This window comes from Rhopalosiphum maidis, chromosome 1 (assembly GCF_003676215.2).
Source record: "Rhopalosiphum maidis isolate BTI-1 chromosome 1, ASM367621v3, whole genome shotgun sequence".
Taxonomy (NCBI): domain Eukaryota; kingdom Metazoa; phylum Arthropoda; class Insecta; order Hemiptera; family Aphididae; genus Rhopalosiphum; species Rhopalosiphum maidis.
The window spans coordinates 54,980,250-54,999,591 of NC_040877.1; the positions used below are offsets into that span (position 1 = coordinate 54,980,250).

The 19,342-nt window shown below is 26.4% G+C and overlaps 2 protein-coding genes across 2 annotated transcripts; both read right to left on the reverse strand.

Annotated features, from left to right (window-relative positions):
- Positions 1–914: 914 nt before the first annotated feature.
- On the reverse strand, positions 915–5,063 carry LOC113550253. The gene is made up of 4 exons (XM_026951984.1): positions 5,013–5,063; positions 4,269–4,389; positions 1,862–1,978; positions 915–1,210 (listed from the first exon to the last, which is right to left on the reverse strand). Exons 1-4 carry the CDS (start codon positions 5,061–5,063, stop codon positions 915–917), a joined length of 585 nt encoding a protein of 194 aa, XP_026807785.1.
- Positions 5,064–14,145: 9,082 nt separating this feature from the next.
- On the reverse strand, positions 14,146–15,635 carry LOC113549627. The gene is made up of 2 exons (XM_026951021.1): positions 15,489–15,635; positions 14,146–14,730 (listed from the first exon to the last, which is right to left on the reverse strand). The coding sequence occupies exons 1-2, from the start codon at positions 15,543–15,545 to the stop codon at positions 14,386–14,388; spliced, it is 402 nt and encodes a 133-aa protein (XP_026806822.1). The 5' UTR covers positions 15,546–15,635; the 3' UTR covers positions 14,146–14,385.
- Between the last annotated feature and the right edge of the window lie 3,707 nt (positions 15,636–19,342).

Sequence of the window (19,342 nt, forward strand, 5' to 3'; positions counted from 1 at the left end):
GTAATACTGATTTATAGTTTTTAGTGTCTTCGACACAACGGCAGGTAAGATAGAGATACGTTATTTGGGTATTGTAGAATAAAATAAAATCGAAAGTTGAATTAGCTAAAGAATATCAATGTTATTATTTTGTTGAAACACTAATAATAAATCGTTTCAAGAATTGCGATGAACGTTTTGTTATACCTCATATCGACTATCAAATTTGATAGGATTTGTGCAATTAAATAATCCTAGTTTGTATAGAATATTTACACAATTATTCTTTCTCTATCTCACCCTATCGTACAAAGTTTTTGTTGTCTTCTGCAGATTGTTCTTATCGTATACTAGCCATTGTGATAAGTATTAAGTGTTACAATGTATGAATTGATTTTGAATTTATCATACCTTTTAATGGATTTCTTCCAAAATTGTTCTCTTTTAGAACCTAGTCAGCTAGGTTTTCAAGAAAGTTAAAAAATTGGGTGGTCTTGAAAAAAACACTTTTATACTGTGAAGGACCGTATATCAACGTAATAAATATAAATAGCAAAAACGTATAAATATACTATGCTGTTATAATTATAATTGCTATAATATTGAAAATTATATAAATTGTACTAGGAAATTTGAATATATAATGTGTTATAAAACAATAGATTTAAAAATAATTCAGATTAATATGTATAACATTTTTGAATTATATAAGATTGCCGATTGGTAACATAAAATAAATAATAATACTTAGTGCTTCACTTACACGTCTTTTTGAAGATAAATATACCAATAATAATATGAGCTAATATTTAAAAAAATATGTACACAAATATTAGTTAGGCACAATAAAAATTATTAAAACTTTACCAGTATGAGAAATATTTAAGAAATAAAATTGGAAAAATATATTATACTTTTTTATTATTTATTTACAATTATATACTAAATCTGACCTTTTTAGGTAAACTGATTTTGTTCACTTTACTCCACCGATCTCGTATAAATGATGGTATTTGTTTCCAAATTTTCATATTGATTTTAATAGATAAACCTCCCTTTGTTCTACATTTCATCAAATTGTCTCCAACATCAGTACATTGTATACCGTATTGAATGTGTTTTTTAATCCACTTCAAGAATCTTTTCACATGATATGGACTCTTTTTCATAAAATTGATGTAGCGCTTGGTATACAATATTAACGAGTCTTTGAGTGCTCTTTTTGATTTTACTCCTATTGCGGACGATTCATTTTCTTCACCCTAAAATATATAAACCTCAAACGAATTAATCATTGCATAATTGTAAGTTAATTTAAGTTTAATCAAAAATATGTTAATTTATAGTAGTGTAAGTATAATAATTTTCAAACTTTAAAAATGTATAAACAAGTATCGTCGTATTAATAATCATGAACGAAAGTGTAATTCCGAAGAAAAAACATTTTTCTAACTTAGTTTGAGAAAAAAAGTTTAAATCTGACATAATTTAATATTAAAAATACACCAAAACGTATAATTAGAATTGTGTGCGTATATTTGTATGATAAATATTAGTAAATAACACTATCACATCGTGGATGAAGGAACAAATATATTTTGGCTCTCGAAGATGATAGAGTTCAACGTTCTTAAACAATATTAAATATTTATAAATAACTTATAACACAAATAGTAATTTACATCAATATAAAATACTATAACATTTTCCATATTACATAATGTATGAAAATACAGCGCATTATTGTATACTTAATGACATATTAAAATAGTTCAAAATAAACAGATTTTGCTACAGAAATTATAATTGTTTGATGGTATGATAATATATATATATATATGTTATGGTAAAAGTACGAATACGGGTTAAACCTAGAATTTACCGATAAATCCTAGGTTTCGCCGACTACTGTTGGTAAAACCTAGGATACACAACATCGGTTGGTCAAACCCCGAATGATTTTTGTAGTTCGGACTTTTACAAACGAGATTTGGTAAATCTTAGGATAAACAATCAGTGTTAGTAAAAGTCCAAACATTTTCACCAAAGTTATTAATTACTATTATTATTTAAGTATATTAGGTAGGTACTACATCAATGACTAATATATTAGTTAGTATATTATTTTATTATTATAAAGTACTAATGCAAAAATTGACATATTTAATGTACCAGGTTACATTTATTACTAGTATATTATTTAATTATTATTATTGTTAATATATTAGATCATTTATATTATTGCTATAAATAATGACAACTAAACTGCGATCGGCTTTTATATCGATTATCATGATTATTATTATTTAAGTATTTACTTTGGGAACAGTATGCCCAAAATAGGTCTAACTATTAAACCTATTATACATACCGAAATGAAATCTCCGAATGAGATTTTTATCGCCTGGGTACAAAAGCGGGAACACTCACAACTGTTCACTCGCAATCAGTTCACCTTATGTGAAGAAAATTCTTTAGAATCGGCAATTATACCAGATAATGAAATTGGTATTCGATAAGCTGTATCGCAACTGTCTTTGACTGGTGGACAAGTACTAATAAGGTGTGATTGTTTGAAAAAATGTAAAACAAACAGATGTAAATGCCGATTCAAAAATTTATTGTGCAACTCGAGATGTCACAGTAGCCAAGCCTGCACAAATAAAAAAATTAATAATACAATTAATTTAATTATAATAAAAATAATATACTAGTAATAAATGTACCTAGTACATTAAATATGTCAATTTTTGCATTAGTACTTTATAATAATAATAATAATAATAAAATAATATACTAACTAATATATTAGTCATTGATGTAGTACCTACCTAATATGCTTAAATAATAATAGTAATTAATAACTTTGGTAAAAATGTTTGGACTTTTACTAACACTGATTGTTTATCCTAAGATTTACCAAATTTCGTTTGTAAAAATCCGAAATTCGGACATTTACCAACAGTAGTCGGCGAAACCTAGGATTTACCGGTAAATTCCAGGTTTAATCGGTATTCGTACTTTTACCGTAACATATATAATAATTACACGATAACACAATATTACTCGTTTATAATAATTTAGAAAGGATTTTTATTAAAGTTGCCTAAATTCTAAAAAAAGAAAAAGAATACTTTTTCGGGTTTGATTGAAAGGACCTTATTGACATTTTTGATACCTGATACTAGTTTTCAATATGGTTCTATCGTTAGAGTTAAACAATTACTGGTGATATATTCAAAATTACAGGTTACCGGGCTTATCAAAAGAACTATATTACTCCTATTCACTCACGAAAAATCCCAATACAAAATTTTACAGTTATAGTTGATAAACGTTATCATTTATTATTTTCCTTTTAAAGTTTGTATTTAAACATTAAATATTTATTTATTTATTTCTCATTAATATTACCAGAAAACTTCAGGAAAAATATCAATGAATAATATGATTACAGTTTAAAAAAAAAAGAAGGAAAATTGTTTTATCTAGGTGAAAAATAACTAATACGGATTGTGTAACAAAATATAGCAGGTATTTAATAGCAATTAATATATCATAATATATGCAATCTAATGTGAAATAATATATTAGTATTGTATTTTCAATTATACCTTAGAAATTACAGGACCGATGGAACATCAGTATTATATAGATATACTTAAAAGAAATAGTACTCTAAAATTTTAATTTAGAATCATCTAAATTAAATGTAAATTTATTAATTAATATTTTTATATTATTTAATTGAAACAATTTAAAACTGTATTATTAGATTTTTATTATAAGATATATAGGTTTAAAATGTTTTAAATAAATATGGTACAAATATATTCTATTACCAATGATAATGTTCACAATATAGTGCAATAGACTGATATCATTGGTGATCTTACTGATTCTATTGATTCTACCAAAAATGGTTTGTTTATATTATGTATTATCTAAAAAATTGTATAATACACGATGTTGTAATAGATTTGTTTTGGATCAATTCGTAACTGCGTTATTTGAAGTCTTATATTTATTTTTTCTCGCCAATCTTTTATTTTCTAAGCGAGTTATTTTATTTTTAATTGACACCTTCATCCGATGAAACCTTGACTTTGGTGTATTTCTCATCTTCTTTTTCATTTTGTAGTCATCTACTAATTGTTTTAAAGTATTTTGTAAGTATTCTGGCGTAATCAGTTTTAATGGTTTTCTAGTTAATTTCCAGGCAAGTCTAATAATAACTTTAAAAGGAATTTTTGTAAGACTCCACATAAACTTAACAGGCACTTTTATACCTATCCAAACGATTTTTCCTCCTACAACGATTGGTATTTTGATAATTTTAAGACCTGCATCAATACCCAGGTTAATTTCACCTTCAATCATACGTGCTATTAATGCATCGGTTTCATTTTCCTTGAAAAAAAAAAGTAAATCAATTTAATTTATTTCTCAATAAATACGAAACAAACTTGATAATATTTCCATAATGTACATTACAATTCCGTTATGAAAACTGTATACAGCCACAGTATTTAAAAAAATTATTATTATACACATAACATTAATAAATATTATTTTGAAATAATCAAAGCCGTACTAAACAATATTTAATTAGTAAACATATTCCACACATTTCCCGTGATTTCTCGCGGTTAAAATTTTAATTTGGAGATGATTGCAATGCTAAATTAAATTAATATAAAAATACGTACAGAGTAAAGACACATTAAATTCTTTGATTACAATTCAATATACAAATTCACGTGAATTTTTATTGTGCTGGTGATATTGTTAGCTATGTACTTAAATAATTCAAATTAATATACTTATTTTTTATATTCATACATATTTTATTGTTATCGACAATTTAAAAACTATGAATATTACAGTATAGAATTAGAATACTTCACTTTTTATAATATATAAATACTTATGTAAAAAAAAAAAAAAAATTACTACTGATACTGAAAATCAGTTAATCAAATCATTAAATTAAATTTTACTATAATAAATATTTCTTTATAAATAATGCTTACTTTGCACACATTGAACGATATCAATAATAAAAAAAACCACGTAATCCTCATTTTAGGTTTACTTATGATTTACACTCAGTTCATAATATCAACAAAATAATATAATTGCGGAAATAAACTACTATTTTAGTATTTTTAGCTGATTAACTTATTTAAATGATATTCAGAACCTAGTATTTTGAATAGGTTATTTTTAGAAGAATAAAAAATGTTGTACTATTATTAATTGTTTCTATTATATATGAGTCAAGAATTGTTTAAATATTATTATTCAGGAACCTGAACAGATGTGTGCAACATGTATGTTAAGTAAATAAGTACCTATACATAACTATATTAAACCAGCAGCTGATCCGTTGTAATTATAGGCAATCATTAAAACTCTTTGAGAGATATTGAGCACAGTGATCATTATTTTGTTTCGTATTTATTTTCATTTTCCGAGTAAGGAACTAAGGTAAGTTATACACTACAAATTCACATATTATTTTATTAATTTTATTTTTTATAATTCTGATTTTGTTTAATGCTTTTTAATACCTTTAAAAAATAAAAATTATAACAATTTGTTTATAATATCAAAATAAAATACATTACTTATGAACATTTATAATAAGTAACCAAAATATTTTGATACGTATTTTATCGTGTCTATCTTTATATCTGAGTAATATTACTTATATTTATCATTACTTGTTTAATTCTTTAGTACGCGTGTTGGTCACTAGACTCCTCCTAAACAGCAGGACCGATTTTGATGAAATGTCTTGTGTATGTTTGAACGGGTCTTTGAATGGTTTAGATTCTCAATTGGAACCGGTAGGTGGCAGACACTGAAATAGGGTTCTAGGAAATTACGTCTTATGGCAGAGGGTCATTCAGAAAATAATAATGATAATTATTTTTTGTTACCACGGTTATTATAATATAGTGTTCATATTTTAAAGAACAATGTCACGTAGTATTTGTGGACGAGGAGAAAATATTGGTCGATGTATACGGAAATCATGACCAGTTCACACCAGTCGGTTAAGTAGAACGGAAGAATACATATCGATGGACAATGGAAATGTAAGAGACCAAGTGCAAGACAAATTCAAGAGCACCGCAACGAACGTCTTCGGTATGGTACATTGAGATAAAATAAAATGATTAAAATTTTAATTTTATTATTTTTCTGATTTTTAATATTTTTTCTAATTCCGGGAAAAACACTGTAAGCGTTCGCCGGCCGTACGATGATGCGCGCCACATGTTTGATACAATTATACCACTATCGTATTAAATAATTCAGAGTTTTTTTTTGAAATTAGAAATAATATTAAAATCAGGAGATTAATGAAATTAAAGTGTTAAAACGTCAATATTTTCAGAAAAATAAACTTTACAAATGGTTGTCTTAATTTTTTTTTAAATAATCAAATAAAAAAATATATTTTTTAACTTTTTTATCAAAACATTACAAGAAATTAAAACAAGAAATATTTATAGTTTTTGTCCCTGTGAATCTTATAAAAAAAAACTAGAATCATGATATCTCCATTATTTCAAGAGATATCACAATGGGTAAATCCTCACGGGACACTCTGTATATATACGTTTATTAAACGACATAGCATGTCTTATTGGTCATCAAAACAGGAATATGGTTTAAAAACGTCAAATGAAAAAGTCATTAATTAAATTAATGTCATTTTAAATTGTAAAATTATTTGTATTCTGTTGAGAAGTTATGATTTTAACCTAACACTTTAAAGACCGTTTAAAATTCGAAATCACGATATTTTTAATTAGTACAATGCTCTGAAAGTAAGTATTTTGAACTACATCGCGTATTTATTTAAGGACCACTGATTGACATTTGAAAATACCTTGATATTTGGTCCCTAGTTGACTAATTTTATTAATATAAACCATAACTGCAAAGTTCTTTGATATAAGAAATTAGAAATTTTTTTAAAAAATTTGATATTAGAAATTGTTTGAAATTCAAAATTATATTTATTTTTATGATGAATAATAACAAGTTCTGAATATCAGCAGTAATTTCGTTACTATCACGTAGCCCGGTGGTTTTCAACCTTTTTGGGTCCACGGTTCCTTTTGATTTTGAAATAAAATATACGGCTCCCATACGAACATTTAAAATAATCAAATTTACATTATTTAATCTAAACTTTGTGTAATGATGAAATAAACATGTAATTATTAATAATAGGAAACATTTTTAAACAACAATAATAATAATTTTAATACTTATTGTGTATGTTTTTGTTGCATAATATTATCAAATCAAACTGCACTACAATATCTGCATTATTTTTCGAGATATAGCTACTGACTTTTTAATTCATTAACTTGCTGTATTATTATATATATATATATATATACATAACATAAGTACCTAATATGTTTAAGAATAATTAAGTCTATAAAAAACAAAATACATGCTATAAAATTGACTTAAATATTTAAGCACCTTAAAAATACAAAACACAAATATAATAATGATGTTGAAGTATTAACATATTACACTCATCGAGTCACTAATAAAGGAACATAAAAAAAAAAGTAAAGTCAAATGTTTAAATTAGAGCGATCCTGAACCATTTTAGTTGTGTGAACTTTTAGTTATTTGATTTTGTAAAAAAATCTTAAAAAGAAACTGCAATAAAGAAAAATGGACCAAGTATCAACCAGATCAAGTACCAGTAGCTAATTTAAACTTTTAAAAGAATTCGTATACCTAAATAATTACGTAAACCAGAATAAAAAAAAAAAAATAAACAACACGAGTGAAATAAATTCTTTATGTCCATATTAAATTCATAAATTTGATTAAACATATTATAATCGAATACATCTTTATGGTTTATTTTTGTATATCATTAATTATTATTCAAAATAAACCAGTACCATATTCAACTATTATACTATGTGTCAACATGTAAATTTAAAAAAATTACTATAGTATTAAACATAAAAGCTTTTATAATTTATAATTTTGAAAAAAATAATTTATTTGTATCAATGTATATATATATAAAAAAAAAATAAAGTTTAAGTTTGGTACACATTAATTATTTTGTATACGACACAATTACCCCTCAACATTTCTATAGGTTGAAACGCTCGATACACAAATCAATTTTTACACGGTAAAATCAAATGAAATTTTTCAATCAAACACGGTGTGGTGATTGCTGAATTTAAAAATGAATATGTTGTGAAGAAACAAATAGATACTGATATTGCAGTAATATTATAAGAGGTATATTGTATAAAATAAAATATATAAATGTCACATTTATTAAAATAGTGAATCGGTAAAATGTTTTGTAATAGAAAAAATACATATTAATTTATAAGAAAGAGGTCTATATAACTTTTCTGAAGTGATGGTCTAACTTTTTGTTGTTATTTTTAATTCCTATAATTAATTTCAATATAAGGATAAAATCAATTACGCATAATGTAATATTAATAGTAAAATAAAATATTAAATTAAGCCATTATTTTATTTTACTATATTAGTTGACAGTATGTATTATAATATCATATCAATATTAGGTATAAGTAAAATAATATGACGATTAACTAAGCTTTACGGCATCAATTATTATTAGCAAAACGACAATACTATCATTATTCATCGGACATTTTTTAGAATTCAGGCTTAATATATAATAATAGTTAAACTTATTATCACTTACATACACATTTTTAATTATTATTTATTTATTTTCTTAGTAAAAATAAAATATATTTTAAATCACTGGTGTTTATATTAGAATACAATTAACAAAAATGACAATAAAATGTATTAATTCTTAAGTTACTGTATATCGTGGAAAAAAATAATTTGTGTTTGAAGTTACTTCTAAAAAAAACTCGTATCTATCTTAGTTAAAAGTAACATATCTTTAATGATTTAACTCGTTAATGATCAGCCTTTCATATTAAAAGCTACCTACTCGTGCGGTAATAATCTTATTGTACATCAGTTTTTTACAGTACATTTTTTTCTTGTTTCTTACGTCAAATGTATTAACAATAAAGTTATTTGATTGCACATATTTTGGTATTAAATAGTAAAAATAAATTTAGTACAAATGTATAAGATATAATATAATTAAAGCTTGGATATTGATGACAGGTAATCAATGGATTACATCTAACAAATGTGTATGAATGTTTCAAATAGTTTACTTTTAAAACATCTATAACTTATTAGTTAAGCACCATGTAAAGAAATTTATTTTTATTTTTTAATTGCTTAATAACTTCATTAAAAATTATATAATTAGATATTTTTAGTGAGAAACCATTTGCATAAAAGCTTCTAACTTATCTTTATTTAGTTGATTTCTCGAGAAAGTTTTAAATTTTAATATTTTTTTTTAATTGAAAATGAGCTTTTGTGAGCTATCTAGTTTTAAAGTAAACCTGTAATCAAGTTTAAATTGCTGCAAGGGACGCACAATTTGAATATCCTAATAATGTGACTTCACATCATTTTTTGTTATAAAACAATCATAGACAAACGATAAATTACTTACAAATAAATTTGTATAACTGTACGGTATAATATTAATGCACCTATATAATTTATGAAAATCGTAATGCACAAATAAAATTCACTTTGTAAAAGAAGTAAATTAGCTCAGCATCCTCAGTGTCAAATAATTGACACTGATTTTCTAAAAATAATTCATTTTCATCAATGCGACTTATACATTACTTTATCCAATACTGTATTATAATTTATAATACTCGTCATAAATTCGATTTTTTATGTATCAAAATACTCAGAAAATTATTCTGCTTTGGAATATGAAATTAAAACTCTATGTTGTCATTCAAAAAAGTAAAAAACATAAAAAAATATTCCAAATATTTATAACACAATTACATTGAACAATAAAACTTGGATTCCATATTATCCGTTTTACATTGAACCTATCCATAAAATAATAGTGCCAAGTTCATATATATTAAAATACTAAATCACATTTAATATTGTAATTCAATAGATGACATAGGCACTTTGTTTAAGAATAATTAACTATTAAGTAAATAGAAAACATGAAGCAATGACGCATGATACAAAAATAAATTAAACATTAAAGTACATGAAAAAAAAAAAAAAATCCACAATATCATAATCTTAACTACGTATATTATAATAATATTAACACATCACACTATCACACACTAATAAAGGAGCAAAAAAAAAAAAAAACAAAGCAATGCCCAATATTTATAACATAACTACATAAAATAATAAAATTTGGATTCCATAGTATCCATTTCACATTGTACCTACTTCCTACATAAAATAATAGTGTCAAGTAAAAATCGTTTAAAATAGTAAATGACATTTAAAATTTTAATTCACAATAAATAGGTTTTGTACAATAATGTATTATTGGTATTACATATCAGACAATTGCATATAATCTGGAATAAAATTAAATGACAATAAATTTCCATAATTCAACAAGATACTTAATAGGTTTTTTGATGAATACTTACATTGAATGTTATCATAAATAAGCATAATCTCGTAATTATCATTTTAGATTTGCTTGTGACTTTTACTACATTTCGTCATCAATATACAATAAATATATTTGAATTTTCAAGAATTAAATTTAGTAGAGTTCTTAAATACTGTTTGATTACTAAAGTAGCAGTATATTCAATGTTGTATGCAATAATTACCTAAAATTGTGTATTACTTATAATTGGAAAATTATTGTTTAAATATTATACAAAGAACAGATGCGTGATCAATTTACATTAAATTAACATTAATATAATCATACAATCAACAGATGGTCTGTTATAATTGTTCACAAAAAGAAAAAAATGTTTGTGTCATAATTATATTCATTAAAATTTATTTTATTCGACGAAAATGTAAATCTAAGGATTTGGATTGTGCAATCAAAGGTACTAGGATATTCTTAATAGGAAATGGATAAAAAAATATTTAAAACAGCGCAGGAAGATGGATGATTTTTAAAAAAAATATAAAGGACAACACTATGGATATGTGTTCGTCAGTAATGATGATTCAACTTTTGTGATGTACCGTGAAGGCGTGAAGTCTTGTAGGTGGTGCGCAGCACGCGTTTATCGAAGCAACTTGGATACAGTAAACTTCGCTTGATAGAGATACAGGATATGACTACCGTTTAATCGAGATGATTTGATTATTGATTTAAACCGATGCTTTTAGTTTAAATGTTCAACACTCGTCTGGATCGCGACACTAAGTAATTGGAGCGTTTCGATCGAGTATATTATATTGATTGTGATCGATGATCAGATGATATTATAGATAATTTAAATAAACTATTAGGTACGTTGTAAATATGAAATTTATTTCTGTTTATAATATTGGTATTCAAATGCGATATTTGTTAAATGTTATTTAATGTATCTGTTCGAACATCAACAACCCTCTCGGCGCGCTTCAACCGGACCTAACGTCACCGCGGTGCGAGTGACAGTCTGGGCAACACAGTTGCCCTTTTTCCTTTCGGGCGGTCTCGCTGTGAACGCCGCGGACTTGTCGCCGCCGTCCCGGTCGGATCGTCAACTTTGTCGCGCCGCAGTGGTACAGTCGTAAAACCAGTTGTGTTGTTGCCGCGGTACGCTTTACGTGCTGTACCCGTGTGCCTGGTGTGTAGTTTTTCCGGTGACACATGAAACCACGTGATTTTTCATGCCAAATTAGCGCTATTACACTATTTTGTTTTTTAGCGCTGTGTCGTGCGCATAAGCTCTTTCACGTGATATATTATGGTTAATACAAATATAGATCAAAATTTGTAAGTAGATGTATCATTTTACGTTGAGTGCAACTCGGTACATACTAGTGTGTTCTATTCAACGTGCGATCACGTTCTAACCATCTATCGGTCCGTTTAGTCAGTGTGTAACGTACATAAAAATTTAAAATTATATAATTTATAATATTATTATTATTAAACTTTTTTTTTTTTTTTGGACAAAAGAGCAATATATGTTGTCAAAAATGGCCAGGTCTGATTCAAGATATGCACTATTTAAGTCCAAAAGCAACAAATAGATTAATATATCAATATACATTTACAAAAGAATAGTAAAACATAATATAACATTTTTAAAAAACCGAATTGGTGTCTTTCGTTTGTTGTTTGCATAGTCAATATAATATATAATATATGTACACTAGCATGGCGTATTTACAAATTATCTGGGTGGATGGCTTCGAAATCATAAAATATTCAATAAGACAAAAATGTATATGTAACCAGCAAGCACGTTGATACTGACTAGAAACTGATATAGCTATTTCATAATTACTTATTAGTTTTTTACCATTTGGTGGTTATTTATAGATAATATTTGAAACTGTTGATAATACTTTACTTAGGTGCTTGAATTTTAATTAGACTTTCTAACATAATAGATAATTCAAGATGTATACTAGTAAAGTGCCGCGAACGCATTCTAGTTGACTTCCGAAGTAAAAAAAGTGGCATAAACGGAAGTGTGAACTAAGATATAATTACACAATTAGGTATCTCAAACAGGTAATTCAACCTAACCGTTTTCAGGCTTCATGGAAACATATTTAATGATGGCCATTATTTTTTTGAAGAGCTTAAATAAAAATAAATAAATAATTGTGGATTAAAAATAAGATTTGACTATCTAAAAACTAGAAAAACAAGCAAACAAATATTTAAGTACGTGGATGATATTTTAAGAAACAATAAATGCACAACATATAATGTATACATACACAGTATTTTTTATGTGCCTACTTAACATTTACATCAGCAACGTACAAAAATCTAAACAAAAATTACCTATTTTAGGCATTTGGCTAATAATAGTTATAAATTAATTTAAGTAGAGTAAAAATCTAAAGAAATGTCATGGAAAGATACAATGATATTATTCTTATGGCATTCTATAAGTAAGTATATCGCTGTAATACATTTATTAAATATTTACAAATGAGATTATAATTTACCAAAAAGAGTGTTTCAGAATCATCAAATAAACCTATTGCTTTCCCCATAATACGTTTTGTCAATATCGGTCAAGTGATACTACGCACCGTAGTGTTCCCACGATTAACAAGTCCACTGATTTTTCGTACGTGCGATGATCCTACTAGACCTACTATATTATGGCGTCCAGATGAAGCTCTAACCACGCAAGAACTTGTCAACCACGACTATCTGTGTAAGAGTCCAGATCATACGTTTATAAGATCTGTAAAATATAACTTGGAATACTTTATTTAATATCATTCCAACAAATAATAACCTAATAAGAAACACTTGTTACTACTGTATAAGCTAATAGTCGACTAACTATTCTTTAACTGTATATGATCAGATATACATTATCAACAGATATTTGTTTGAAAATACAAGGTAAGACTTAAAGTGTTGTACCTTTTACTATAACATAAAGCAGTGGTTCCCAATTAGCATTGAGCCACGGACTACTGGCTAAAACTTAAATTGAACGGAAGACCCCTTATTTATTTTTCAATTTTGTTTATTTATATCATTATTGTCGACCTTATTCGCGATAATCGAGTTTATCTATCTACATATTTATTTATAATACCTGGAATTTCAAACCACTACGTGGTTAAACAACGTGTTTAATAATTCCACTAAAATAAAATAAAAATATCACTTCAGTACTACACAACCACGGACCCTCCCCTAACATCAACACCAATTAGGAACCACTGACATAAAGTATACACTAGGCTAGTGTTTCCCAACTGGTGTTCCGAGGAGCCCAAGGGTTCCATCAGCCGGTGCCAAGGGTTCCATGAGAAATTTAGGGAAATATAAATAAATTAATAATATTTTTAATTTGAATTATGATTTAAACATAGAAAAACTCCAAAAATTATATGGGGGTTCCACAAAACGTTCAAGCTCCTGCAAAGGATCCGCGAGTAAAAGAAGTTGGGAAACACTGCACTAGTCAATTGATACCTCTCGCATGTATAATATACTATAGCAATAGATTAAAACATTCATATTTATATTTATATTTAAATGTGTCATTTATTTTGCGAATGATTAAATATTAGCAATTATTATATAACTTAAACGAAATGTAATTTTATTGGTTATTCGATACTTGATACAAAACAATTTAATGATAATAAATAATTTAGTATGAATTAAAAATTGTTATAATCTACTACGATCACAATAGTAGTAAAACCTCTTGATTGACAATCAGTACCTATTATGGGTAAAGTTAAACAAAATAAGAACATTTTAATTATCACCCTTAACGAGTACCCTGGAAATATTTCGTATTAAGTCATTATTCTTTATTAGTATGTTTTGGTAGTTTCTGTTGCTTGTGGCGGTAGTTTTTTTTCACTGTCTTTCAAACGTCTCTTTAAAAAGCCTGGTATTTTATTCCAAATATTATAACTGAACACCCGTTTACCATTTATTGTGAGCTTTGTTCTACAAATGACTTGATATTTCGATAAACGATTACATTTTATACCGAAATCTATGTATTTTCGAATCCAAGTTATCAATGGTTTCATTTTGTTTGGCAATCTTTTCAAAGCACCCAAGGCCTGTCTGCTACGAGATACCAGTGAATTTGTTAATGATTTTGATTTATTCCTGCTTGATGATCCATTTGCTTTCCCTTCGCTACAAATCTGAAAAATCAAATATTGTACAATAGTATTATTTTTGCTATTTTATTATTATTATTATTATTATTATTATTAAGTATTAAATATATAAGTTTAATTTTCGTTTAAACCACAAAAATTTAAATAATATTACGGTCCTATTTATTTTGTAAAAAACAATATACTTTAAAGGAAATTTAAGTAATAATTTTACATAGAATAGTTAACAGTAGTTAAGAAAGTGAAATTTAAAGTATAATAGCAAAAAGTAATTTAATAAACATAGATGACATAGGTACTTTGTTTAAGAATAATTAACTATTAAGTAAATAGAAAACATGAAGCAATGACACATGATACAAAAATAAATTAAACATTAAAGTACATGAAAAAAAAAAAAATCCACAATATCATAATCTTAACTACGTATATTATAACAATATTAACAAATTACACTATCAGACACTAATAAAGAAGCAAAAAAAAAAACAAAGCAATGTCCAATATTTATAACATAACTACATAAAATAATAAAATTTGGATTCCATAGTATCCATTTCACATTGTACCTACTTCCTATATGAAATAATAGTGTCAAGTAAAAATCGTTTAAAATAGTAAATGACATTTAAAATTTTAATTCACAATAAACAGGTTTTGTACAACAATGTATTATTGGTATTACATATCAGACAATTGCATATAATCTGGAATAAAATTAAATGACAATAAATTGTCACAATTCAACAAGATACTTAATAGGTTTTTAAATGAATACTTACATTGAATGTTATCATGAAAAAACATAGCCACGTAATTATCATTTTAGATTTTCTCATGATTTATACTACACTTTGTCATCGATATACATTAAATATATTTGAGTTTTTAAGAGTTAAATTAAAGAGTTCTAAAATACAGTTTGAGTACTAAAGTAGATTTAATGTTTTATGCAATAATTACTTAAAATTGTTTATTGTTTGTTATTGGAAAATTATTGTTTAAATATTATTTGAAGAACAGGTGCATGAATAATTTAAGTTTGGTAAATAAACACTAATATAATCATTAAATCGACAGATGGTCCGTTATAGTTATTCATAATGAGAAAAATGTTCAAGAGGTTCACAATGGTCGTTATTTGTGCCACAATTATATTCATTATGTTTTATGTAACGTAAATGTGAAGCTAAAGATTTGGATTGTTGTAGTATAAGGAAATTGTCGATTGGACGGTATCAGGGTACTCTTAATAGAACATGGATACAAATAAATGTAAAACAGTGCAACGAATGCATGTTCGGCAGTCATGTCTCATGATGATGTATGTTCTGTGATATACCGAGAAATCTAATAGGTGGTGCGCAGCATGCGTTTATAAATACAACTTGGATACACTTGACTTCGCTTGATAGAGATACCGGATATGACAACCATTGAATTGAGACAATTCAATAATTGTCGATTTAATCCGATGCTTTTAGTTTAAATGTTCTGCACTTACCTGGGTCGCGAAGCTAAGCAATTGGAACGTTTCGATCGAGTATATTGTATTGATTATGATCGATAATCATATAATATTTATAATTTAAATAAATTATAAGGTACGCAGTAAGTATGAATTTTTTTTTCTGTTAATAATATTGGTCGTCAAATATGATATATGTTGAAAGTTGTTTAATGCATCAAATTGTTAATTTTCAAGTTGCACATACAATATTAACGCCTTTGAATCATAAAAATTCATCGCTCGCGAAAAAAAATTAAATAAGTTATTAACTATATAATTTCATTTATAGGTATTTATATGTTCAAATTAAAATCGTTTATAATTTACCTATATTTCCTTATTTTAAAATCTTATCTCGAAAACCGATATTTCACTGTTAAACATAACAGTTCTTACTCTCCTTACTATACAATTAAAGCAGGAGTATCCTAAGGAAGTGATATCACCTATACTTTATAATATTTACACATTAAATATCCCCAAAACGAGTTTAATTATGATGTTACGACAACTGCCATACATAATATACTCTATTTGGAATGAGATCGTACCTCGGCGGCCAGCTTGTGCGCATGGGCGTTTCTACACAGCAGGCCTGCAGATAATTGACTCGGTAGAGTGGACAAACGGGTGTTGTGTGAATGCCGCTCGACGAAAACTGGCTGCCGCCGACCGAGGGACGATCTCATTCCGAATAGAGTATATATAGGTATAATTTTTTAAAAAATACATAAAATTAATTTTTTTTTTTTAGTTTACGTATTTTTTCGTTAAATAGTTCATAAAAAATGTATTACTAATAATAAATGTATAAAGTATCAAATGGTGCTTAGAACGAAAAAATACTAAAAAAAAAATTTAATTTAATACATTTTTCTAAAAGTTATACCTAGTTCAAACTTCGCCAATTTCGGGTTTAGAGTACAATGATGAAAGATCAAAATTGCTTGAAAAAAATTGATTAATTCGAAAATTATATTAAAAATAGGGGTTGTCATTAAAAAAAAAAAAAAATGAAGTTGTGCTGCGCAAGCGCAAAATACGCGAGTTAAAAAAATTGTTGTTATTATGTAGAGGTATTCTTTCGGTTTATCGCTGTATTCCATCACATGATATTAAACTGTTTATACTGGACTATCGCTAAATTTGTAATAATTCTGATACTCATAGTGCACTACGTATTTACTATTATTCTTTCAGATTATACGTCCACTAAACACCCACGGCAGAATGAATTCCCGGTTTTTTTATAAAATTATTAATATTATGTCCATATAATATTATTCCGAACCCATGTCTGATTGTTTATAACACAACCGTGTAATCGAGTAATCAGTTATGTTAAATTGTTATGTTTGATTATATAAATACTATTAGTATTTATATAATCAATGGTTTAAACACAGTTCTGATACGTATATTGTATATCGTTTTTGGGGATTCCCATTGTTTATCATTGACGATAATTTGTATTGTTCATTTATGTGCGCGTTTTGTACACATAATTGATATCATCATAATTGTATCTACAAATTATTCATTTTTTGTTAAAAGTGTCAACAGTTATTTTATAAATCGTAGTATAATATATTATAGTTCATTCATATAATATAATCGGATACTTAAACATTTATTCATCATGCCGAAGAAAGCTGCTTTATCCCATGAGTGTATCATCGAAGGCGCTCAACTGTTCAAGGATAATTTGACTCGGGATTATGGTTGTGGAAATAGCAAGTACCTTGATAATTATATCATAATAATAAAATAAATTATTTTTAATTGAAATGTCTAGATAATAATCAGCCTGGCCATATTTTTGTATAGGAGGGGGTAGGGGCTAAAGTGTACAGAATATCGTCATGTGAGTACTGACTGTCTTTTGTGCAATTGTATCTTTTTAGTCGTAGAACAAAATATAAACGGTAATTATTTTTTATTTATGAATATTATCTATATAGTTTATACACCAGTCAATACTTCGGTAAGTGAAATAAATAATCTAAATACAGACATATTGAGTTCACTTTTAATTCCACTGCGTAAATGCGTAATAAGGTATGTTTGGTGTTACGTGATACTAGTTTAGTAATAAAGATAAGTAACATAAAGACTATAATAGACATAGGGGTTTGATTTTAAATTTTACTGCGCATAATATTGAAATCACTGAATATGAAACGTTCCCACAGCACGTGCGTAATCTGGAAGCGATTCACGGGACGTAGTAGCACTAGTAGCTGTGTGTATTTTAGTATTCAATGTATTTATAATTGATTATTAAAAATGTTGGTTGTGGAATATATTACCATATACATATTTTGTGTTAATGCTACCGACTGGCGACTAGTGACAATTATTGATTAATGATTATAAATGTATATTTGTATATTGCATTGTAATTTATTTCGGTATTTGGAAAAAACGTTCACGAACGCCGCACGTTCACGTTCATAGTGAATTATACGCGATCGATTTTTATGACGCTCAATTTATTTACAATTTAATAAATATATGTATAAAATATATTGATTATTTTATTTTATGTACCTAATATTATTTTCCTATTATAATTCCTATTATATATTATTTTATTAGACGAAAAATTATAAAAACGAAATAGTAAATTCCGGTGGATCCGGCTCGTCATATAGCACTAATAATATTATTATGATTTCCACGCGTTTGTAATTAATTGGTATACCTAATCAGTTAATCATAATACAAATGAATATAAGTGTAAACGTATAGTGGTGTATCTATTGCCACAACTAGGTTTCGTAGGGCCTTGGTGCATAAATTGTAATGGGCCCCTGTACCTGTAAGTATATAATATAGATAAAAAATTTATATTACGTAAAAAACTTTTTTAGTGATGTACCGGTTAATTTTACAGGTAAATTTACCAAATGTACGGTAAAATTGTTAAATTTGTATTAAAATTCAATTTATAGTGTACCTATTGAATTTTTTCATTGAATTAAGTAAAGAAAGCAAGACATAGATTTTATAAAATAAAATATTAGTATTTTATCCCTTTTTTAAAAATAACAATTTATAATAATTATAGTTTTCTATTTTTTGTTTAAGTAAAAGTAATTAATAAAGTACCTATATAACAAATAA